Source organism: Melospiza melodia, chromosome 1, assembly GCF_035770615.1.
Source record: "Melospiza melodia melodia isolate bMelMel2 chromosome 1, bMelMel2.pri, whole genome shotgun sequence".
Taxonomy (NCBI): Eukaryota; Metazoa; Chordata; class Aves; order Passeriformes; family Passerellidae; genus Melospiza; species Melospiza melodia.
The window spans coordinates 2,867,471-2,891,522 of NC_086194.1; the positions used below are offsets into that span (position 1 = coordinate 2,867,471).

Below are 24,052 nucleotides of genomic sequence, written 5' to 3' on the forward strand. Positions count from 1 at the left end.
ATTTTATTGTAATATTTAACTCTGCTTTATTTTCTTTTCCAGAACTATTCAGTCCTCTGAAGGTAAGAGAAGCTGTTTTCTCTCTCTTCTTCCTGTCCCTCATATCTACAGCTGAGACTGTCAATGTATTTCATGTATCTACTCATTTTTGTCCACTTTTCTTGAAATTGTCTGAAATGTTGGAACCTTTCAGGACTGCTCGCTGTTCAAGGGTGCATTATTTGGATGAACTGAGAGCAAGGACAGTTTTAAAATCAGGAGAAGGGAAGAAAATTAAATCTTCCTTCCAGAGAAGCTTTCATTGCTCAAAAAGAGATGAATTTTCAGTGACACTGCCAGCTTAATAACAAATTCTCTTTCTTTCCAGGAGACCTTGAAGCTGGCAGAGAAGGTGTGCCCAAAACCCCCATTTCATTAGCTGATGTTGGCTCAGAAGAGTTCTTCCAGAAACTCACCTCACGTATCTCAGAAATGGTATCTGCAAAAATAACTCAGGGTAAGGAATCTGAAAAACAAAGTTTAATTACAGTAGAAAAAAAATCCAACCAAATCTCTTTTTTTAGGTGTTGTTTAATTATAAGTGAGATTTATGCAGCAGCTTTTCAGACAGTCATTCTATATAAACAAATGAACATTTGTCAATGGTTAGGGATAAGAAATTTAAGTAGGAGTCCATCCAACCTGCATATCTCAATCTAGAATGTTGAACTAGGAAAAAAGCCATTACAGTAAATTATAAAAATATGTGTATGTTCCATATTTTAGGTATTTTGAGTTCCTCAGATATTCATCATTCCTAAATCAGAAAGCAATCCTGTTTTCTGTACTTCCCACATTTTTAGCTCACAGTGGAATTTTAAAATCAAATTAAGGCTGAAAACTCTGTACACAGCTGTGCAGAAATCCAGTGATTTGTAGAGTTGGATGAAAAATTCTGGTTTGTGTCTGTCCTGGTTATCTTGTAGAAAAAGTTTAACTTGGAGCAAAAATAGAGGCATTAACTCTCCAATAAACATTCTTGCAGTGCAGCAGCAATACATGCAGTAGGCCTGCAACACCATGTATTAAAACATCCAAATTATTCATTTAATCCTAAATATCAATAAGAAATCACACTAAACATTATCGTGAATGCTCTTCCTAGGAAGAAGAAAAATTATTATAGATTTGGTTGATGTTTAAATTGGGGATACTTTTTAAACACTTTGCTGTTGCTGTTTTTCAGCTAAACTTCGAGTACCAGGCGCAGAAAGTGATGATGAGTCAAGAACTCCCTCTGCATCTCCTCGCCACGGACGGTCCAGACCTTCATCCATTGCTCAGGAATCCTCCTCTGAATCTGAAGATGGGGATTCCAGAGGGGAGGTATGACATCTCTATGGGGCAAGTTGGACACCAGGAGAAAACTCAACTTAGAGTGACCAGCCTACTGTGGTGTAGGGATCTCCATCCTCTTTGGTGATGTAATTTAGTTTTGTAGGTGTGTTTAGTAGTTAAATGTTGTGTCTGTGACACAGAGCACAGAGAATCAAATTCTGATGCTCACCCTGTGATGCTGAACAAGTGGTTCAAGTCAAAATGGTTGAAACATGACTTGGCACCTCTTGCTCTCACAGCTGAACTTCAGGAAGTCAGAACTTGATTTTCTGTGGCCTTGGATGAAGTTGGCCAGAGGAATCTTGTTGGGTATCTCCAGCCGGGGGCTGTGTACAAATCATGAACAGGATGGGACTGGTAGGAACGGGCCTTGAGCTGTTTTATTTTCCAGCATCAGTCTCATTCCATGGTTATGACAATGGGAAAATGACATCAGCTCACATCCCAGGCAGCAGACCAAGAACTTATGTTATAACTTTAAAAGTTTTTTGACCAAACCCACAAAGCAAAAGCACACTGACAGTAGTTCTATCCAACCACTATAACCACACGTACCTTAGGTTAAAAAATGCTTGGTTATTTCAAATATAGTACCTGCTTGTAAGCCTTAAAACACAACACACAGAGCTCCATTATTAAGCTTAGACTTTCCTAATATCTCACTAGATAAACTTTTCTGCAGCTTAGGGAGTTATTCTAGACAAGACACAGACCTTTGTTCTATTTGTCCTTACTTTTCTACAGTTTAAATAATTTTTTTGCTGACCAATCTCATGGCTACTGCTTAGCCCTAATCACAGTTCTGCTGTCTCTGAGGCCTGCCTTTTGCAGCTTTCCCACAACCCTCTGATTTTATGGATTCCCACAGTTGGGAATTTCTTCATAAGGGAAAGGAAGAGCACAAAGTGACTGTAGTTTTGTGCCTGCAGATCTTTGATGTCTACATGGTCACTGCTGACTACGTGCCCGCGGCGCCGGACAAGGAGACCATCACCCTGAAGGAAGGACAATATGTGGAAGTCCTGGATTCAGCTCATCCTCTGAAATGGCTGGTCAGGACTAAACCCACAAAATCGAGTCCCTCTCGACAGGGTTGGGTGTCTCCAGCTTATCTGGACAAGAAATTAAAGGTGACTGACCATGTTTGGTTATTTCTCATTTAAAATTTCTCATTCTTGTTGCAGTTTAGAGCCATCCCTTTTACAAGGAGTGATGGCAGAGGAGGTTGTTGAAGGGGTCTGGAACAAGGTGGTACTTTTTCATGTTTTTATTAGACAATATTTCTGGTCTGTGCAGGGGTTTCTGGGTTGGAAAGACCTAAAAACTCTCCAGTACAAAATAAATTTCACACTGGTTTAGTAATTGTTAGACTAAACAGGACTGTGAACACATGAGTGATATTCCTCCATGTATACATAAAAGCACTGTCCACTTCCAAGAATTATTTTAATTTTTTTTTCTAATATTGTAGTTGTCACCGGAGTGGGGAGCAACAGAAATTCCAGAGTTTCCTGGAGAGTTTGTTTCTGAAGATGAATACAAAAGGAAGCTAAGGTGAGCTCATGTCACTTGGTATTTGCACCTTTGAATTTTCCTGCCTTTTCAACCACTTGCATTTTGTGATTCATTTCAGGTTAGGAAAATTCCAGGCATCAGGATCACAGAATCCTAGAATGGTGTGGGTTGGAAGGGACCTTAAACACCATCTATGGTCAACAAGTGCCATGGACAGGGACACCTTCCACTGGCCACATCCATCCATCCATCCATCCATCCATCCATCCATCCATCCATCCATCCATCCATCCATCCATCCATCCATCCATCCATCCATCCATCCATCCATCCATCCATCCATCCATGTGATGCTTTAAGAGGCTACCTAGAACAGAGGATAGACAGAGTTAAAGGAATAAAGTGGGGATTTATTAAAAAAACCCTTCAAAGGATACACCTGGGGCAGCACAAGAGCCTGGCCGTGGCTCTATCTAAGATGGATGCTGGTTCATGAGTTTTCACACTTTTATAAGTTTTGGTCCATTTCCATATTGGGGTTAATTGTCTAATTACAGCTCCAGGTTTTGTAGTCCCAGTTTGCTCTCCTCAATTTGCTGTTGTTTGTACTTTTTGGGCCTGAAGCTGCAATGGTATCCTTGGTTCTGGGGCTGGAAAAGGATTGTTTTGTCTGACTGAACTGTGAGGAGAACTTGCCAACACTTTATTTGAAGTCCAGAGTTATACACCAGTGCAGTACAGAATCTGGAAAACATGAAAGCTAAAACTTAAGGCATCACCTGCATCCATCAATCCCCACAGGGGATCTTTCAACACACGCCAGTAGTCAGTTCCTCTGATCATAAATCCCTACTTTACAGCCTAAAAGCCTCTCAAGGACAATTGTGATGATTTTTCCGTGATTTCTTCCTGCCTCTCTGTCTCCCCATCAGTGTTCTCATTCAGGAGCTGTTGATCTCAGAGGAAGATTACATCCAGGATTTGCAGTTTCTCCAGACTCATCACCTTAGGTACACTGAGACCTGTCCCAGTGTGCCAGGAGCCGTTGCCAGTCAGAAATCCACCATCTTCAGGAATATTGATGACATTGGTCGCTTCCATTCCAGGTGGGCATTCCCAAGTGCCTTCATTGGAGACCAAAGAGTAGCACTATTATTATTATTATTACTATTACTATTGTTGTTGTTGTTATCATTGTTATTGTTGTCATTATCATTATTATCATTATTATCACTACTACTATTACTACTGTTATTATTACTTCTAATATTATTATTACTGGAATAATATTATGGAATAATATTATTCCATATTATTATTATTTCTTACTATTTTTCCTGATGTGGAGCACTGGCAGTGCTGAGGTGCAAGGGAATTGATGTTCCTTTCAGGAGGGTAAATGATGGCATGGCTTAAATCCTACCGCAGGGTTAGGACTTCCATAATCCCCTTCAGAACTTCAAGGCTTCCTATATCCAGCTCATTTATTACTCTTTAAAGTGAATTTAACTGTGAAACAGTGAATTATGTTAAAAAAGCAGCAAGATCTCACAGGCACTTCAGTGGTGTCTTCACAGAGATATTAATCCATGTAAAACTGATGTCAGCATCCATGAATTTCAGAAAACCTTCCACTATCCCAGGGTGCTCCAAGACCTTCTCAACCTAGTCTTGGACACTTCCAGGGAGCCAGGGGCAGCCACAACTTCTGTGGGAAATCTGTTCCAGGGTCTCACCGCTGTCACAAAGAAGAAATTTCTTCCTAATATCCTGTCTAACCCAGTCCTCTGTCAGTTTAAAGCCATTCCCTCGTCCTGTTCTCCTGCCCATTTTCCAAAGCCCCCGCTGAGAGGCATGGCACTGTGCTGGGTGAAGAGGCACTGAGCACTTTAATCTTAATGTGGCAACATCCCTTATTTCCCCCATCATTTCTGCTTTGGATTGAACAGACAGGTGTCTGCTAAGGAAGGCAGGAGCCTCCCTTGAAATGGAAAATGTAAACCTCCTCCCTCCGAATTATTATAATTTTTGAGATTAAGGGTCTTTCAGGCAAAGAAATGGGAATAGGAATAACAGTTATTTACTAGGAAAATTAAAAATCCAAATGCAATAGTACAAACAAGAACACAAACCACTGCCAGAGTCAGAGCAGTCCCTGCCCCCTGTGTGCCAGGGGGTGTCCCAGCCCCATCCCAGGGGGGCTCAGCCCTCCTGCAGTGCCAGCTGTGGCTCTGCTGCAGCAGGGATCCTGCACAAGGGGGGAGTTTTCCTCTGCAGCTCCAGGGCTGCTGCAGATGGGCCTGGGCTCCCTCTGGCCATGCAGGGCAGCAGAAAGCTGCTCCTCTGGCAGTGCAGGGGGCAAAGGCTGCTGTGCTGTGCCAGGCTCAGATTGGATCCAGGCAGGAATGCTTGGCTCCTCCCCTGGGCGGAGCATCTCCCCATGGGATGCTGGGATTGGCTCAGCCCTGCAGGGACACTCAGTGGCCATGGACAGCAGAGATCTCCTGGAGAGAGGGTTGGCTGTGGGAGAGAGAAAGAAAAAACTGCCCCATGAACAGCAGAGAACTGCCCCAGCTCTGACAGATGGCAAATGCAATACCACGAAACCAAATTTTACACCTGACATCTCCTGATTCCCAGCCTGGCACTGGAGCTGTTTATAGCCTCATTTCAGCCCCTTCCCCTGAGATGTTCTGTGCTCCTGTCCCCACAGCGTGTTCCTGAGGAGCCTGCAGGGCTGTGACACTGACGATGACGTGGCCATGTGCTTCATCAAGCACGAAGCAGAGTTCAGCAGGTACATCCAGTACCTGGTGGGAAGGGTCCAGGCAGAGTCCATTGTTGTCAGCAAAGCTGTCCAGGATTTCTACAAGGTAACGAAGGAGCCAAAGCACCTGTGGGAAATTCATCCCCTAACCCACTGCATCAAGAAATATCATTATTAATCATAAATGTGAACCTCAAAAGTATTTGTAATATCTCTTGCTAAATATAGTAGCAAAACCTTATTAACTTATGTCGTGGTTTGTCAACCCACGACAAAATTAATTAAACTGTAAAAATTATTAAAATTAATAGTTTTTAGTTCACTTTCTAGTTTTTTCTGGTTAGTATGGCCAATATGGGAGCATATTTACATATCGTTGTGCATTTATTAATATTACAAAGATTATGCAGCCATGAATGTGGCTGTGTTTATGTAACTGTAATTAAGGGACATTTTAAAGGTCACCACATTATCAGACCAAGAGAACCACATAAATCATAAATATAGATAAGCAAATCTTGTTTCTCTGCTCCAGCTACTCAGGATTTTTTCTACTGCTCTTTATAACAACCTTTCCTTGTTATTCCATGTATTCTTTCAGAGATACACAGATGAATATTTAACTAATGAAGATCCCTCACAGCCACTGATCCCACCACTACAGCACTACCTGGAAAAACCCATAAACAGGATCCAGCAATACCAGACAATAATTAAGGTAAAGAGATGTTGTTACAGGTTTATGTTCTGCTCTGTGCAGCTTGTGCAGAAAAAGATTTTATTTTTATTTCCTGTTTCTTGGCTTCCTTCTGATAAAACTACAATTGAGAACTCCTTGAGTAAATAAGAGATTAATCATCACCAGTGGTGGTCTTCTCTAAATAGTTTTGTAAATGTTAATCCAGGTGGAGGTTCACAGAATCCAACCCCAGAAAGTTCATTGAGCTTTTTCCTTAAATATATGAAAAAAAATATTATATGATATAATGACATATTAGTATCTATTATATTACTCTATATTACATTGGATGACAGGTATAAATTTGCTTCAAACTCAGTAATATTTACTTTATAAAAATAAGATGTTTCCATGTCTAAGATAATGACTTACCACTTCTTTTCCTTTTATACTGATATTATAGTAAGATTAAATTCTTGTTTTCTGAAAAACTTTGCCCCATTCTACCACCCTGAAATATTTTGTCTTTCAGGATTGCATCTGTCCTACTGTCTTAGACCATGAGCAAACATTTCAGAACAGCATTTTAAACAGTATTTTCATGGGAAGTAGCATTAGGATACTCAGGAAGAAAATAATCATGGCAAAATATTTATGTGTTCTAGTGTTGTATAAATGAGCAGCTGGAATATTTTGAAGAACCTTCTACTTTTGAACATAGTCTTGCACACAAACTCCAATATTTTTAAGGGTCTTTTGAAGGAGAAAAGGCATTTTCCATGCCTTCGTTGCTGAAGGAGAGGAACAGGAACAATGGGGGAAGAATAGGAAAAATGCCGTTTCACATTTTTTCCAGCCTCCCTTTTTATTATTCTAATGTTGACTCAGCACATGAATTCCTTGTTCTCTGCTCTTGTGAGGGTAAGCAGAAGAGAAATGCAATGGGTACATTTAGGATCACTTTGGAATTTTTGGTTTTCAACCACCAAACCATATCTGGTGTTTGTTTCAACTTTATCTTTACTTGGCATCAACTGATGTCAGGAAAAGCCAGACTGGTAAGTCTTTAATACTGCTGAATAAGTAGGAAAGAAAAGACTTTGTAGTCTAAGCAGTTTGTGGTGAAAAAAATGGGGTAAAAATTGCTGAGATGAAAGAGACAGAACAAATATTGAGAAAATCTTTGGCTTTGAAGAAACTGCTTATTTCCTCTCTGATTATCCACTAATTTTTTCTTCATTTACCTACAGGAATTAATCCGAAACAAGGCCAGGAACAGCCAGAACTGCACTTTGCTGGAGCAGGCCTATGCCATCGTGTCTGCCCTCACCAGGAGAGCAGAGAACAACCTGCACGTCTCTCTCATTGAGAATTACCCTGGGACCTTGGAGAGCCTTGGGGAGCCCATCCGCCAGGTAACTGCAATGTCCCATCCCTGCTGGCTCCGTGGGTGCCTTCCCCAGTTTCTATGGAGCCCTAATTCTTAGAAGAAAATTCTTTATAAATTATTAATTAATAATTAATTTTAAAAATTATTATTATTATTACTATAACTATTATTTCATTATTATATACTACAACATCAAATGAAAATATTATTATATAATTAATTATTATGTTGACTATTATATCTCATTACTATATTAATACATTACTATATTATTACTATATTAATATTGTGGTAATAATAATGTATAATTATATATTGGTTATTATAACCGTCATATATTATTATATATTATTAAGTTATATGTTATATGTTATATATATAAATAGAAAAATATATATTATATTACATATTATATTAAATTACAGATATTCTATTATATGTAATATTATATTACATATATTACATTATATTATAATATTAATTATTATATCTCATTACTATATCAATATATTACTATAATATTGATATATCAATGTTTTAATAATATCAATATATAACTATATATTGCTTATTATATTTGCTATATAGTTAATTATTATATATTATTAAATTGTTATATATTATATTTATATAAAAATACATTATGTTAAATTACATTACATTACATTATATCACATTATGTTATATGATTGAATTATATCTGAAAGAGGTGATTTGCTTATTTCACTTACTGCTGTCCAGAAATGGGTGTTCTGGCTCCACTAAGCTTTGAAACACCAGAGCATGGGTGCTTATGGAATAATTCACAGATAATGCAGTTATTTGCCTTTTTAACCTGCTCATCAAACAGAAATAAAATGGTTCTGGGCCCCTACATGATCTAGAAGGGTTTAACTCAAAATTGGGAAGCAATGTGGGGCAGCTCCTGAAGTTACTGGCCTCAACAGACCCATGTGCTCCCCCAGCTTTATCCCATGAATCAGGTGTGTGGCTTTTTAGGTGACCCAGCTCTTAGGACACTTTAGTCTAGGACCTCCAACACCCTCACTCAAATTCCTGTTTCCTTACAGATTTACTGTGTTCTACCAGGCAAGTAATTTAGTCTGTCTGTATCTAATGTTTTCCATGGGAATCATGGTGTATTGCTGAGTGGGGCTGTAAGGCTAAATTACAGTAACACTGTGGTGGGCATTCATCTCTCCACATTTAGGCATCCAAAAATTGTCCAGTCACACTCCTCGAGTGTTCACCTCTCCCTAGAGACGCCAGGGGAAACTAATGTCACTTACTGAGATGTCTGTGTCTGAAGCTGTGTGAAATGAATGTCCTGCTCTGGTGAAGGTGACCAAATCATCATATAAAGTGTCTGTATAACACACAAAATACAATTTTCCTTTAATATTCCCAAGCCTGTTTCTACCTGACAAGGGCTGTCTATTTTTCTGGCACCATTTAAATGTCAATAAAATGACAACCACTGGCTGTGCCTGATGAGTCACCTTTAGCATTAGAAACCATCTGCTGTGCTTAAATAAACCAGAGATACATCAGAAATTATATATCAGATGATGCAACAGAAAACATTTATTATCTGGACACTGAAAAATGATGGTGAGACATAACTGGGTAATTATTCCAGATGTATCACTGTGTGCTCTTCCTTCTTTTTCCTATCAGGGCCACTTCATTGTGTGGGAAGGAGCTCCAGGAGCTCGAATGGCATGGAAAGGACACAAAAGACATGTTTTCCTCTTCAAAAATTATATTGTGATCTGCAAACCAAAGCGAGACACAAAGACTGACACCTACAGCTACATCTTCAAGAACATCATGAAGGTCTGATCACTTTATCCTCACATAAAGCATTTCTCTTTCAATTAGAGCTTCACTTTTATATCCAGCTTGAACATTCTTCTAATCCTTCTGAGCTATTCCTTTGCTTCAAAAAGTCTTTGAAGCACAACTACATTTATCCCAAAATATCTATTTTAAACGTGTCAAAAACCATCAGGGTGGACTTTTACCATGCAGCAAGGAGATTACAAGTACAAACATTTATTAATTTCTGTTACCTCATTTAATTACAGCATAAATATATTATATTGATGTGGATTTTGCTGCCTACAGTATTTTCTTGCATTTGTAAATATCTGGTTTTGGCAATCCGTAACACTGGGAGTAAATTAGAAGGAATCTTATTTGCTAAATTCCATTGGGTTTTCTCTGCTGGTTATGTCCTTTCCAGACACCAGTTCTTGTTCAGAAATGGAAAAATTCAGAGCATTTGACCCACTCATCTTCAGACATTGAGAGTTAAAACTGCCAGAAATTGAGGAAAGAGTTTTCACAAGGGAAGAGATGCTCAACTCCAATAAAAACCAGCCAACCAACCAAAAAAACCATGGACTTCTTGACCAAGCCCAGCCAGGACTTTCTGAAAGTCCTCATCAATATTCACAGGCAGATTTTCCAAGAAAAATAAAATTGAACCATTTCCATGCGTTGTCCAGAGACTGCCTATTCTCTGTTTTTTTCCATGCTGCCTGGACCCAGTCCTTCAGGGACAATGTGTTCCACCCTCGGGATGCTGGAAATTGTTTTCCTGAAAAACTAACACCAGGAAAATGTCGGTTTGGTAGCCAGAAAGTCAAATATACCCGGGAAAATAACTCTCAAGGTAGTTCTGATTGCTCTTCATCCAAAGCCACGTTGCCTTGCTCACACGATCCGAAAAATCCTTGAAGAAAACGCAAATTTACCCCTTTTAGCTGTTAGGAATTGTTAAAAAACACAGGATTTGTGGTGATTTTCTTGCCCCTTCTGTCACTCAGCTGAACAACATAGATGTCAACGACCTGGTGGAAGGGGATGACCGGGCCTTTGAGATCTGGCACGAGCGGGAGGATTTGGTGCGCAAGTACCTGCTGCAGGCACGGACCGTGAACATCAAGAACTCCTGGGTGAAGGAGATCTTGGGCATCCAACAGAGGATCAGCGAGCCCATCTGGAGTAAGTGTGGCACCAGACAACCCAAACCTCACGGGTTTTCTTCTTGGATGGTCTCCTTGGTTCATCAGACAACCCAAAGCTCATGGGTTTTCTTCTTGGATGGTCTCCTTGGTTTAGTACCTTGTGCAGGCTGACCTAGAACAGAGTTCTAGACTAGAAACTAGACAGAGTTAAAGAATAAAGCAGGGATTTATTAAAAGGCTTCCATGGGTCCACCTTGGGCAGCACCAGAGCCCAGCCAGGGCTGCACCCAAGATGAACCAAAATGGCCCCAAAATGCACGAGCGCTCCCGGGGTCTCTCCCTGGGATCAGTTCTGCTCCATTTGCACCTTGCAGTTCATTGTCCCATTCCAGCTTTAGCCCAGGCAGTCCCACCCTGCTTGTTTTTCTCTCTCCAGCCCACGGGGTTTGGGCTCCTGGGCTGAGATTTGGATCATTTGTCCTTGGTGCCCAGCTGGAGCAGGAATTGTTTTGTCTCCCTGCTCTGTGCACAGAGCTCACCATGCCCTGATGTGGAGCTCAGACCCACACACTAAAGCAGCACAGAATCTGAAAATATAAAAGCCGAAACCTGAGGTAGCAGATTCAGGAAATTATAAAAGAGGGAGAGAAGCTGTTTATGATCATTAAATGTAGGAGCAGGTCCAGGGAGGGGATTCTGCCCCTCTGCTCTGCTCTTGAGGGATCCCACCTGCAGTGCTCTGTCCATCTATGGGGTCTCCAAAATAAAATGGACATGGAGCTGCTGCAGTGAGTCCAGAAGAGGCCTAGAAGAAAACCTGAGGGTTGAAACACCTCTCCTGAAGGAAAGGGAGGTAGAGTTGGGGTTGTACCCTGATCCAGATTTCTACACACCCCAGTACAAAAGACCCCGTGCCTTCACTGGGTTCCAGACTCTTTACTTGACTCCTGGCTTATGTTGCACTATCTTTTTACCTGTGTTTGCTTTGGAATTTTGTCTGGTCATTAATGTTTCATCAGTCGCAGTGTCATTTGAGATTCCACCAATTTTCAATCCACAAAATCTATCAGTAGGGATATAAGATGCTTTTATTTTCCAAGCATCAGCTACAAATGGTGTCCACTATAGCATAAGGATATTTAGCATCTTAAAATGCCAAAACAGCATTGGATTTAGTCAATATACACTGAAAACAAGTCTGGGTACTTCATTTTGTGCTTTTAGTAAAGTGTTTTAGTGAGGAAGACTATAAGGATAATTTTGTATTGTTTCATATGGTGGCAATGGGTTAAAAGAAAAGTCACTTAATAAAGGGAAAGGTTGCCCAAAGTTGTGGCTTCCCCATCCCTGGAAGTGTCCAAGGCCAGGCTGGATGGGGCTTGGAGCAGCCTGGGACAGTGGAAGGTGTCCCTGCCCATGGTAGGGGTGGGAATGCAATGATCTTTAATGTCTCTTCCAACCCAAACCACTCTATAATTCTATGATTCAATGAAAGCATAGATTTTATTGTAAGGACACCAGCATAATGCTGGTTTGGATACCCAGGCTGCACTTGATTTGAGGAATTGCCTTAACGGTGACAGATGTGTGGTGTCTGAATAAGGGATGTGCTTATTAAAATCATGGTCTAAAATAATACCAGATCGGCAACAAATTCCCTTTTTTTTCATATGGTCTAACTTCATAGCCAACAACAGACGTGTTACAGACTGAATTTAGTCTCAGACAAGCAAGGAGACCATGTCACCTATTAAGTCTTGAGCTGCTAAAATTTCTTGTTCACTTTTTCCATTCTGAACCTCGCAGATTTGCAAAAATTGTTGTTATTTCGCTTAGCAGCAGCCATGCCATGGACAGAGCCCCTTCCTCCACACTAACACGCTTCTTCTGATATTTCAGTCCCTCCAGACTTTGAGGAAGAGCTGGCAGACTGCACAGCTGAGCTGGGAGAGACAGTCAAGCTGGCCTGCAAGGTGACAGGAGCTCCCAAGCCATCCATCAGCTGGTACAAAGGTATGAGCAGCAGGGCAGGAAATGCACCCTCCAAATGTGCTCCCTGTCCATAATTGGGCAGTGGGTTGATGTCTTAAGGAGCTGGAGCAGAGGCTAGACAAGAGTTAAGAGGAATAAAGTGGATATTTATTGAGGAGCCTTCAAAGGCCACACCTTGGCAGTACCTGGATGGCTCCAAGATGGAGCAAAAGAGGGCTTGGTCACGAGATCTCACATTTTTATAAGTTTTAGTCTATTTCCATCTAGGAGTTAACTGTCCAATTAATGGCTTTAAATTATGAAGTTTAATCCTCCCTGCTTGCTTGCCCACCCTCCTCTTTTCTCATTGTTCATGCTTTGGGCCTGAAGTTTAAAGAGATTGTCCCTGAGTCTCCAGCTAGAATAGGATTGCTTGGTCTTTTTTGGTCTTTTACCACCCTGTGAAAAGATCCTAGTAACACTTAATATAAAGCTAAAAGCTGCGCACCAACACAGAATAGAAAAACTTAAAAATCTAAGGTATCAGGATTTTCCAAGAGCTGATCCTCTAGAGGTTCTCAAGTCTAAAGATCACGTTTTTGGGCATTTTGGGTGTGCTCCTTTGGCTGGAAAAACAGAATAATTACTGCACACAATGTACTCTGGGATAATTTCACTTTTAAATGAGGAGTGGTGATGTATGAGGTCCTCCAACACTACTTTGCCCTGGATGATGTTTTATAGAGAGCTGGATGAAGAGGAAGAGCTGATTCCTCAACTACCAACACCAGCTGCAATAATACAGCTCTCAGCCCTCTCAGGACGAAAAGCTGGATGAAATTCCTAAGGAGGAATCTCTTAGTAAGCTATTTTAAAAGAAACAATTTCCCTTTCAGATGGGAAGCCCGTGGAGGTAGATCCCCACCACATTATCATAGAAGATCCTGATGGCTCCTGCACGCTGATCTTGGACAACCTGACCGGGGCTGACACAGGACAGTACATGTGCTTTGCTTCCAGTCCTGCTGGGAATGCCAGCACCTTGGGAAAGATCCTTGTTCAAGGTAAAGTCCTGCCCAGGTGCAGTGTTTTAAAGGGGTCTGCTATGAAATACCTTAAACCTGTACCGGCCGTGGTGTGACCAGCAGGAGCAGGGCAGTGGCTGTCCCCTGTGCTGGCTTGGGGTCACTTTTCAGATTGCCATGACCAGAAAGGCATTGAGGGGCTGGAGCGTGCCCAGGGGAGGGAACAGAGCTGGGAAAAGGGCTGGAGGACAAGAAGGGAGCTGGGAAGGGCTCAGCCTGGAGCAAAGGAGGCTCAGGGGGCACCTTTTGGCTGTACACAACTCCTGACAGGAGGGGACAGCCGGGGGATTTGGGATCTTATCCCAGGGAACAGGGACAGGAGGAGACAGAACGGCCTCAAGCTGTGCCAGAGGAGGTTTAGATTGGAGATCAGGGAAAATTTCCTGACCAAAAGTGTTGTCAGCCACCAGAACAAACTTCTCAAGGAACTAGTGGAGTCACCATCCCTGGAAGAGCTCAGAAAACATTTAGATTTAGCACCTGGGGATGTGGTTGACTGTTGGCCTTAGCAGTGTTAATGGTTGGACTCCATGACCCCATAGGTCTTTTTCAACCTAAATGATTCTATGTTTCTATGTTACAAATATTCAGGCATTCCAGAGGCTCTATACAACATATACTGGATAATATATTTTAAAAAAATTATGTACAGATGCAGGCAACTGTTTTTAGGTCAAAAAATTTGGTCTTTAGTACCCTTTATACCCAGTGAGAATTACCTGGCCAGGGACATGCCCTTCCTCTCTGTTCATATTTCCAGCTAGCAGTCACATTTACCCTTGGTTTTTGCAGTGCCCCCACGGTTTGTGAACAAGGTCAGAAATGCTTATCTTGTCGAGGGTGAAGATGTCCAGTTCACCTGCACTGTGGAAGGAGCACCCAGGCCTCAGATCAGGTCAGTCCTACATCTCACATGGGAAAAAATCCTTGTTTCTCATTTGCATAGTCAGAAAAGTAATTTTGAGTTTATGACCCTTTCTTTACTGTGCCTTCCACCTAAACCCCATCCCAATGCTGGCTTTTCATTATCCAGACATTCCTGAGATTCTCAGCAATTAATTCTAGCTAGAATTTAAAAAGAAATACCTGCAGACAGACCCTGAGGAGGACTCTGTCCATTCTAAAGCCTTGGAAAACATTTAATCCTTGTTTATCCTCCCTGCCTTGGACCTGACTTGATTTTATCAGGTATTCAGACAAAGAGCTCAGCAAATCCTGTCTTGTCATCATTTAAAGCCCTTTTCCAGCACTGACTGAGGAGATCTCTTGGGTAGAACCTCATAAAGGTGTGCAGGTTCATACCCAGGTGTGATCTGCCCACCTGCAGCCCTCCCTTCCAGGATCCAAATGTTTGTCTAAGGATCAACTCCGGAGTTGTTGGATGGATGGATCAGTGATCTTGGGGACCTCTTGATGCTGCATAATTTGTCCTGGCTTACACTCCATGTTTTCCCACTCAGGTGGTACAAGGATGGGGTGCTGCTGAAGGACACCAGTAAATACCAGACTTTCAGTGAACCACGGAGTGGCATCGCGGTCCTCGTGGTGAAGAACCCTTCCAATGAAGACATGGGGCACTATGAATGTGAGGTAAGTTCAGAGAGATTTAAATATCTGTCATCTGAAATGGTACAGGCAGGAGAATTCATTTTACTGGCAGAGACCCATGGCTGAGGAATTGCTCATAAGAATATTATGCATAGCCTAGAGCTAGATCTGGATTGTGAATATCCAAAAGCTTCAGAGTATTCTGATCTGATAGTTTGTTGGTACAAGTAAGAATTGATGGAGCTTGTTCTGGAGCTTAAACTCAGATCCAGATCTCTAGAGGAAACTCTGACAAAATTTGGGACCATTCTGATGTGATATTTTGTTTCTGGACTGTCTTTAAATTATGACTAAGAAACTCTCCAGAGCCAAAAAAAACAAGAAATCAAGTCTAAATAGAAGGATAAAGCACTGAAATTCCTGTTTTGTTTAATAAATATATGTAGAAGTAGCTGATAAAATGTAAGATATTTTATGAAAATTAGTCATAATCTATGCATTCATTGTAATAAAACATAAGAAGTTCTGAGGGCTTGGCAGTAAAAGAAATTGGTGTTGATTTAGGAAATTAGCATGGATCAGCTGCTCCATGGTAAATGGACAGCAATATTTGGGAAGTTTGACATACTTTAAAGAATTCTACTGGAATTTTAGCAAAATCAAACTACCTTGCATTTGCCATTGACCAAGATCCTAAGGTCCAGTATTCCCTTGGTTGAGTAAAACTCAGTAACTATTGGATGATAAACCAAAAAAAAAAAATCCACTTTATGGCCACCTAAGTGTGTGTGCAGCAGGAATCTGGGCCTGTAGGTAGAGACAGAGTTACCCCAGGAGCAAGTCCCAGCTGCAGAGTAAGATCCAGTAATTAAGTAAATAAGTTTGCAGATGTGCTGTAACTTGTCTCTGTGAATAATTTTTGTTAAAAATTTGTTGAAATTGTTAAATTTTTTGTTAAAATTTGTTAAAATTTTTGTTAAAATTTTGTTAAAATGAACTCCATCGAGCACCAAAGTGTCCCTTCAAACTCCAGCCTGGCACTCTTGTCACACCTTCACACATTTCTGCCAGCACTGAATTTCCAAGAGTAGCACAGGCAGGGTTTTATCATGACAGAAAAACCAAACCATGCTGTGTTTCATTTGGCACTGCACCATTTTCTCCAGCTGATGAACAGATTAGGGTCTGCCAAGAGTGGAGCAGAGCTTTACCACCACAGCGCCGCAGCCCTGACCCAGGAGAGGAGAGGAGACCAAGCCATCACCATTGAAGGTACGACCCCTGCCCAGCTCTGTACGTACACCAGCCCTAAAAACAACAAAATTCCAGGGTTTTTTTTGCCATCTTACCCACGTTGGTTGTTGGTGTCCATGTATCTGTACGTCTTCTGGAGATGTGCATGGGCACAGGGCGGCTCGGCTCTGTGCCCATCATCATCTGTTGATTTCCAAGCCTGGCAAATCAACTTCATATAATGTGGATGCATTATATGGAAAAGGAGGAGCAGATGAAGGGTTTGTCACGCCACCAATAGCGCGAAAAGAAATGTTGTATGTTGTTGGAAAACTTGGAAATGTGTGTCAGCCTGGCAGAAATGTTACAGGGGCCACTGAGTAGAGGTGGAGATGTGTTGGGATTGTTCCTGAAATACCACTGGAGGACATGGGGAGTGACTGGGAAAGCAGAACTGACAGCAGTGTGTCCTGAGCAACGATTAGTTCATCCATTATTTAGGACTGTCCAGCAATAACCATAGAGTCTGTTCCTTTTTTCCTGCCAGTTTCACCTGGATTGGTAGGGCGATAAGAATTGATTTTCCACCCATCCAAAAATGCATCTTTCTTCACAACTTTTAGTCATTACTGCCTAAAGTTCCAGGGATTACTGCCTATCCCAGGGATTTCCACATGGAGTGTGTCAGTGCTTGCTGCAAACCCATCACAGTCCAGTTTAAATCCATGGCTGCATCTCCCTAGGGAGCATTTCCTGGCACAGGGAATTGGTTCTTTGCACATCTTATAAATGTCCTGGTGTGGCTGAGTGTGAACCAGCCAGTCCTGTCTCTCTTGGACAGCTCAGGAGCTGATACAGCCAAGGGACCAGCTTTGATAGGTAAGGGACAGATTTGGAGGGCAAGGGAGAGGACTGGGATAGGGACAGGCTTCTCGTAGATGTGGTTGGTGGAGGCATGGTCAACAAAAGCCAGAGTTTTACCAACAGCTCTAGGACCTTCTGTCCTCAACTTCGGTGTTCCCACACTGTCTTGTGATAATAACAGGAGTTCAAGTGTGTTGAACCCAGCTCAAGGGCATAATTGACATTATCAACTTCCATTAAGAGGCAACATTCTGACTCATGAGGCTGCTGGGCAGAAAATGCTGGAGTCTGGAATAATATTCAGGGATAAACGATCCTCTACTCATATTTTTTTGTCATTTTCTACAGTCCTCTGCTCTTGGCCCTGTTTGAGACAGGACCCTGGTCTGGCTGGACCTTTGGGCCAGCCCTCTGCAGACACAAATGCTGTGCTATTACATTAAGAGAATTCATCCACAATAAATCATTAGTATTGGCATCCTGATCTATGAGCTTTCTTGACTTCATTTTAAACATGTTTTCCTTTTAGTTCTTTCCCAGAGTCCCATCAAAAAGCATTAGAGGGAGGACGGTGTAAGTGTAGAAACACTAGAATTTTTTTAGCCAAATGAACCTTCAAGTAATTGAATTCTTTGTCTTTTCTATGCCCCAAAGAGAGAAAAATAAGTTGTGTGCAGGATGTAGAGGAACACAAATAAATCTCTGTCAGGGTGGTGCGTCTTGATGAAGTTCCTTTCAGGCAGATGTTATAAAGCAAACAAGGTTTGTATGAAATTTTAGGAGCATTTTCAGCTCTGGGGTTTGCAAATGTGTATGTTCAGGCCCAAATTTCTCATCTGCTGTTATTCTGTAATCATAAACAAAAATCATTGTGAGCTTGGTTACAGAAATATAATTGGAGTTTGCCTGGAAGCTTCAGAAATGTCATGAAATAAATTTGTTCTGTGATGTGTGCAATTGCTTGAACTCGGTAATAGGGAAGAAAATAGATCCCTGAGTCATCTCCAGGGTGAAACAGAGGGAGATCTGCTTCAGGCCAGTGGAGAAAATAGGCTCATCCATGGAGCAAGAGGATTGCTGTGAGCAGAATGGCACCAGGGAGGAATTTGGCATAATGCACTTGACCGAGGAGGGGACTCGTTGCTTTCTTGAGAATCAGTAACCAGCCTTGATCTGCCTGGGGAAAAATCAGGTTCATATGGCAAAGACCTGGAGGACAGGTGGATCGCATGAAGGCTCTTTCCATCCTCACAATCCTTCCTATTACTTGTAGCCTCACCAAGAGGACAACATCACATCAGAAATAGATCCCGTGTCTGCTTCCTGGCTCACTGCACCCTGGGTCTGAGGTTTACCTGATTTGTCTCTGTTCCTGTGAAATCACCACTGTCTGGGTCTCATGAGGCACCCCAAGGGGCAACTATTTTAGTTTTTATCCTCCTGCCTTTCTGTACTGTTTATTCTGCTGAACCAAACACATGGTTTGGGATACCATTAGTCCAGTGGTTAATGAGCCCCTGACCTGCAGCTCGTGATGGACCACAGTCTAAGACCATGGGTATCAAAACCAAAATTCTTTGGTTTAAATTCACATTAGCGGGGTTTGCAGGTCCCTTGAATGGACCAAATCCAAAAAGGATGGAAACCACTGGACTAAGGGATCCCTTGTGAGCTGAGATCTGCCTTCAGCCACACCTGGTCGCTGCACTGAAGTCAATGGAGGGTTGCTTTAAAAAAAAAATCCTCTTTCTGTGGATATTGGAAGAATTTGAGACACTTTTAAAAAGTGTAGTTGAAAGAAGATCCTTCTCTTTGACTTCCAGTTGACTGTGTCTGCTTTGCACCTCACTGCTTAACCTGCACACGGCACACCTGAGCTGATGTGCTCTGGCATGTTCTGGTGTGATTTATCCATCCAGGCTCACTAACTTGATTATTTGTCAAGAAAAGCAAAGCCCAGTGCCTTGGAAAGTGCTCCATTTCCATATGGATGGGCAGGTCAGGACCTAGAATGAGTAGGGGAGGAGTTAGGTCCAGGAGTAGAAACAAAGCCACAAATAAAATTCCCAAAGCAGCTACAGCCAGGTAACAATAATTCCTTCACAACTTTTAGATTTCGTGTAGAGCCTTGGGCAGGTTATTCAGTTCCCTTGTAGCAGCCACCTTGTTAAAAAATCACCAAAATACTTTTGAAGTTTTCACAAGGAAGATTTAAAACACAGAGGAGCATCAGATCTCTGTTACTGAAGAAATAGGGCACAGGAGTTTGCCCCCTGTGGGATATTCCCTGATTAGGGTGATGATTAGGGTATTTACCTCATTATTTTTATTCTCTTATCATCATGGTTCAGTCTCATTTTTGGCCAGACCACAGGGTTTCAAATTCAGGAGAGCCCCAGGTGCCTTTGCAGCTCTATCAGTCACTGCAGGAGTGGAGCCTTTTGGTTGGTTCGATTTGGGGGTTATGTTTGTCTGTTTGTTTAGGTTTTGGAGGGGTATTTTTGATAGAGATCCCATTTATATAACATAAAAAAACTCTTATATGCATGAGTTGAGCCACCAGCCCTGTAGGGATTTCAGAGACATGTGGATGTGGAATTTGGGACAGGGTTTAAGGTGGCAGTGCTGGCTTAGCAGTTGGATTCAATGATCTTAAGGGTCTTTTCCAACCTCAATAATTGCAGTAATTGCTCATTTTAGGACTAGTTTTAGCAGTTCCTGTCAGGTTTTGCAGATTAGCCTCGAAGTGTAGCAGAAGGAGGTGAAAACAGAGCAGTGCTCCTCTGGTTCATGTCAGCATGAACTGAGCAGCAAAAATAGGTTTAAGCTTCTGTCAGTGGAGAAAAGAGACTTAAAAATTGTAATAAAGGCCACAAATATCCATCCATCCATCCATCCATCCATCCATCCATCCATCCATCCATCCATCCATCCATCCATCCATCCATCCATCCATCCATCCATCCATCCATCCATCCATCCATCCATCCATAGCAAGGAGAACTCACTTATCCTCAGTGTTCCATCACTTGTAAGCCAATGTTTTAATCTATTAACCAAAGAGATGTCTGGGCTGTCCCTAATGCTTACAGCTTTTAACCTGCTTATCAGGGGCTCCTGCTTTGCAAAGCTGTTTGCCTAAAATGCTCTTGAAAAGTTGAAATGATAAATCCTAAAAAAATGCTAAAAATGGATGCAGAATATTTTCCTCTCGGGGAAAAACAACAGGAAAAAAATTTTAAAACCCACCAAAAACAAACAAACAAACAAAAAAGAAAACCAAAAAGAAAGAAAAGAAACCCAAATTCTCTCATCCTACTTTCATGTGGTTCTATCCTTCAATATAGGATTGCTCAAATCCTCCCTCACACCTTGGACAGCACATATCCAATTTATTAAATGCCATTTTCAGCTTTCTCATCCCAATATTGAATATTGAATCTCTTTGACATCTGCTACAAATAGAAATATCACAGTTGGTGTCATTTGGGAGGACTTCAAGACCAGACATTCATAGAGAAACCATTAAAGAGACTTTTTCTTACAGACATTGTGAGATTTCATTAAATTTATTGAACGATTTAATTGGTATTACTTAATTCTCATCTAAATACATTAAATTAATTTTAGAAATATACATAAAATAATGATAGAAAGCACCTATTATCAGATATATAATCCAATTAATTAAAACATTTCCATCAGAACTTCAGTATTTTTACTCATATACTCAGTGCATATGGATTAATCTCATAATATTATTTAAAAAGATTTCTAAAAGTTATTTAAAATTTGCCGAATAGTGATTTAAAAATTCAGTGACAATCTCTAACCTGAGTGTGGTAAATTGTTAGAGCACTCAATTCATCTGCCATCACTGTATTATTATAATTCCACCATTTAAAACAAGGTTTGAGTTATTAAAAAAATATTAATTAAGTATAGGTAAATGGGTTTATTGTAATTGTGTCCAGGGATAAATATTTGAAAATAATTTTGCTCTTTACTTATCCAGTTAGTTTAAATTCAAACCTCCAAACAGATTTTGTTTAAACTCACCCAGTTCTGCAGCAACTCCTTTGAATCTCTGGGAAATTATTCCAGTTTTTACAGGCATAAACAAGACAAGGCTCTGCAAAAAAAACCATGAGCTCTCGGTCAGAAATTACCATCAATATTTGCACAAAATTCCTTTTCATTATGGTCAAATTTGTGTTTTTACCTGAGGCAGGGAAGAGCCCTTGGAAGTGAAGTGGAAGGAAAATTAGGTTAAAGTATTCCATTTAATATTGTAAATGTATTTTTAATTTTCAGTCAATGCAGGTTTGAGGGCACCATTGAAAACATTAGCACTAATCATCAGTTATTAAACAAATAATACAGACACTCCAGATTCCCTGGGCAAGAACTGTTTGTGATTTTATAGATATTTTTAAGTAGCAGTTCACTTAAATTGCACTGACTGAAAATTACCAGAGCTTATTTATTATAGGCTGGCTGGAAAACTGAAAACGAATTGCTGGAGATTAAATTATGGGTTTTTAAAAGATATTTTGCTAGTTTATTAAATAAAGAGTGAGGCTTGCTGATGGTTTTTTTTTTTTTGTAGATCTGAAATAGGTTCAGCAGTTCAGATGTGCTCAAAGCAGTGTTGTTCAAAGAGTTTCTTAATTTTATTCCAGTGGAGGAGATGGGAAACCTGCTGAAAATATCAGTTAGTTCTTCAAACAGGATCTTTTTAATTTTTAAAAATGTCAGTTTTAAGGAATATTTGCAACACCATGAAATCTTAACTTTTGATCTTGATGATCATCAACAGCTTCCAGTTGGTTATGGAAGAAGGATCAGGAAAAATTGCAAATTAGAGCAGGAAAAAAAGAGATGGAGCAGACACTGGGCTCTCCTGGATTTCCTAGGATTTTGGGGTTTGGGTTTTTTATGCTGATTTTCTCTACTGATGATAATGATGTTAGTCCACAAAAGTTTGGCCACAATCCAGTGTTTGGGGAACTCTTTTTTTTCTAGGAAGTGAAATCAGTTTAAAGAATTTAAGCTCTCCAGGATTTTCCAGGTTGAGGCATTTTCAGGTTTCTGACACCATCACTACCTTATTATAGGATAAAGAAAATTTAAATAAGGACCTTGTTTTCTAGCTTTGAGCTACCAAAAAAAAAAAAAGGTAGAATAAAAAGTTTTTGCCAAATCATTCTTCACAAAATATTTAATTTCTAAGCCAAATGTTCAGAGAGCATTCTGGATTCTCATTCCTGGTCAGCAACACTAAAGATGATGCTGGAAATAACCACAGAAAGCATGGATGGGATGGTACAGTTGGTTATTTTTCACTCCAGTTTATGTTGATGAACTGAGCAAAGATAATTTAATCATTTCAGCTTTTGCCTTTCTTTAACCCCATGCTGTTCATACTGTTCTCTTTGTAGTCACTGAACAAGAGACTAAAGTGCCCAAGAAAACCATCATCATGTAAGTGCTGATTTTTTTTTTTTTGGGTAACATTTGTGGGTTTTTTGCCTTGCTGCCTCTGCATGATCCAATAACAAGCTTGTGCTCTTTGGCCATGCAAGTGTGTCCATTCCTAGATCCCACAGAATTCTGTGCCATGTCAAGTGACCACCTCAAAAAACGTCCTTTTGTTCTTTTCCAAAAATAGCAGCACTGGTGTGAGACACAGCCTGGGACAGTTATTTTTTGATATTACACAGGAAAAATATTCTCCCTAATGCTGGTAGAGTTTCACAGGAGCTTGGGAAGGGGGAATCTGACTTTCAGCGTTAAAAAAAAAACAAACTGAAAATTGTTTACCTGAAAATACCTACCAATTTAACAAATATCTCAGAGCTTAGAGTGATTTCTTCTGGCTTTATTTTAAACTTTTCAGGAAAGGCTTGTATGATGAAGCAGAAGGAAGATGAATGTTTTTATCCCCTTCTATCTCTATATTTGTAATATGAATACTTGTCTTCATGACTTGGTCTTTTTAGATGCTTTGAGCCTGGTTTTATAGTGAATGCTTATAAAATCCAAAGATTAGTTACTGTAAAAAGCAGTATTTTCTCAGTCATACACAGCCTAGAAGCCAAGCAGCCATTAAAATCTTAATTTATCCTCTTAAGCACCATAGAGAAATACATAATAAAATAATTTCATGTGCTGGAAGGGAGGCCCTGACCTGGGACAGGATTCAGAGCAGTTCCAAGCCACTCCAGCCACGTCCTGAGGGCAGGAGGGAGTTATGCAATGGATATTTTGGGGAAATGCCTTCCCTCAGTTGCTGCACTATTCTAAAATCAGCCCTTGATTTGGACAAGAGGCTTACTGGATGTATTTTGGTTTTGTTAGACATAAAATTGCAACTGAAGGATGGTTAAGAGCTGCTTACCTTTTATCCTTTTTTTTGTTTTCTCTGAGGATTATATCTTTAGACCCATGCACTTGGCCCTTTTGGAGGCAGTGGTTTATAAGTTGTCTCCCCTCCCAGAAGCTGCAGATAAGCTCAGTTAAATTTCCAGCCATTAGATCTTTTTCACCCTGCAAAAACCAGAAAATAAAGTGTTTTTACCTGTATTACCTCAAGGACCAGGATTCAGACTGGGGCAACTGAACAGAGAGGTTTTTTTTTTTTTTTATATC

General features: G+C 40.6%; 1 protein-coding gene across 1 annotated transcript in view; it reads left to right on the plus strand.

The window, feature by feature from the left end:
• OBSCN (obscurin, cytoskeletal calmodulin and titin-interacting RhoGEF) overlaps positions 1-24,052 on the plus strand; it is a 164,995-nt gene that overhangs the window by 134,308 nt on the left and 6,635 nt on the right. Inside the window, exons 76-92 of the mRNA XM_063171002.1 lie at positions 43-62; positions 368-496; positions 1,226-1,365; positions 2,307-2,507; positions 2,849-2,931; positions 3,825-3,998; positions 5,606-5,765; positions 6,261-6,377; positions 7,589-7,753; positions 9,406-9,564; positions 10,560-10,737; positions 12,600-12,713; positions 13,568-13,735; positions 14,549-14,651; positions 15,217-15,346; positions 16,471-16,576; positions 22,843-22,885. Of these exons, the coding sequence (XP_063027072.1) occupies positions 43-62; positions 368-496; positions 1,226-1,365; positions 2,307-2,507; positions 2,849-2,931; positions 3,825-3,998; positions 5,606-5,765; positions 6,261-6,377; positions 7,589-7,753; positions 9,406-9,564; positions 10,560-10,737; positions 12,600-12,713; positions 13,568-13,735; positions 14,549-14,651; positions 15,217-15,346; positions 16,471-16,576; positions 22,843-22,885 (2,190 nt within the window). The remainder of the gene's footprint in view (positions 1-42; positions 63-367; positions 497-1,225; positions 1,366-2,306; positions 2,508-2,848; positions 2,932-3,824; positions 3,999-5,605; positions 5,766-6,260; positions 6,378-7,588; positions 7,754-9,405; positions 9,565-10,559; positions 10,738-12,599; positions 12,714-13,567; positions 13,736-14,548; positions 14,652-15,216; positions 15,347-16,470; positions 16,577-22,842; positions 22,886-24,052) is intronic.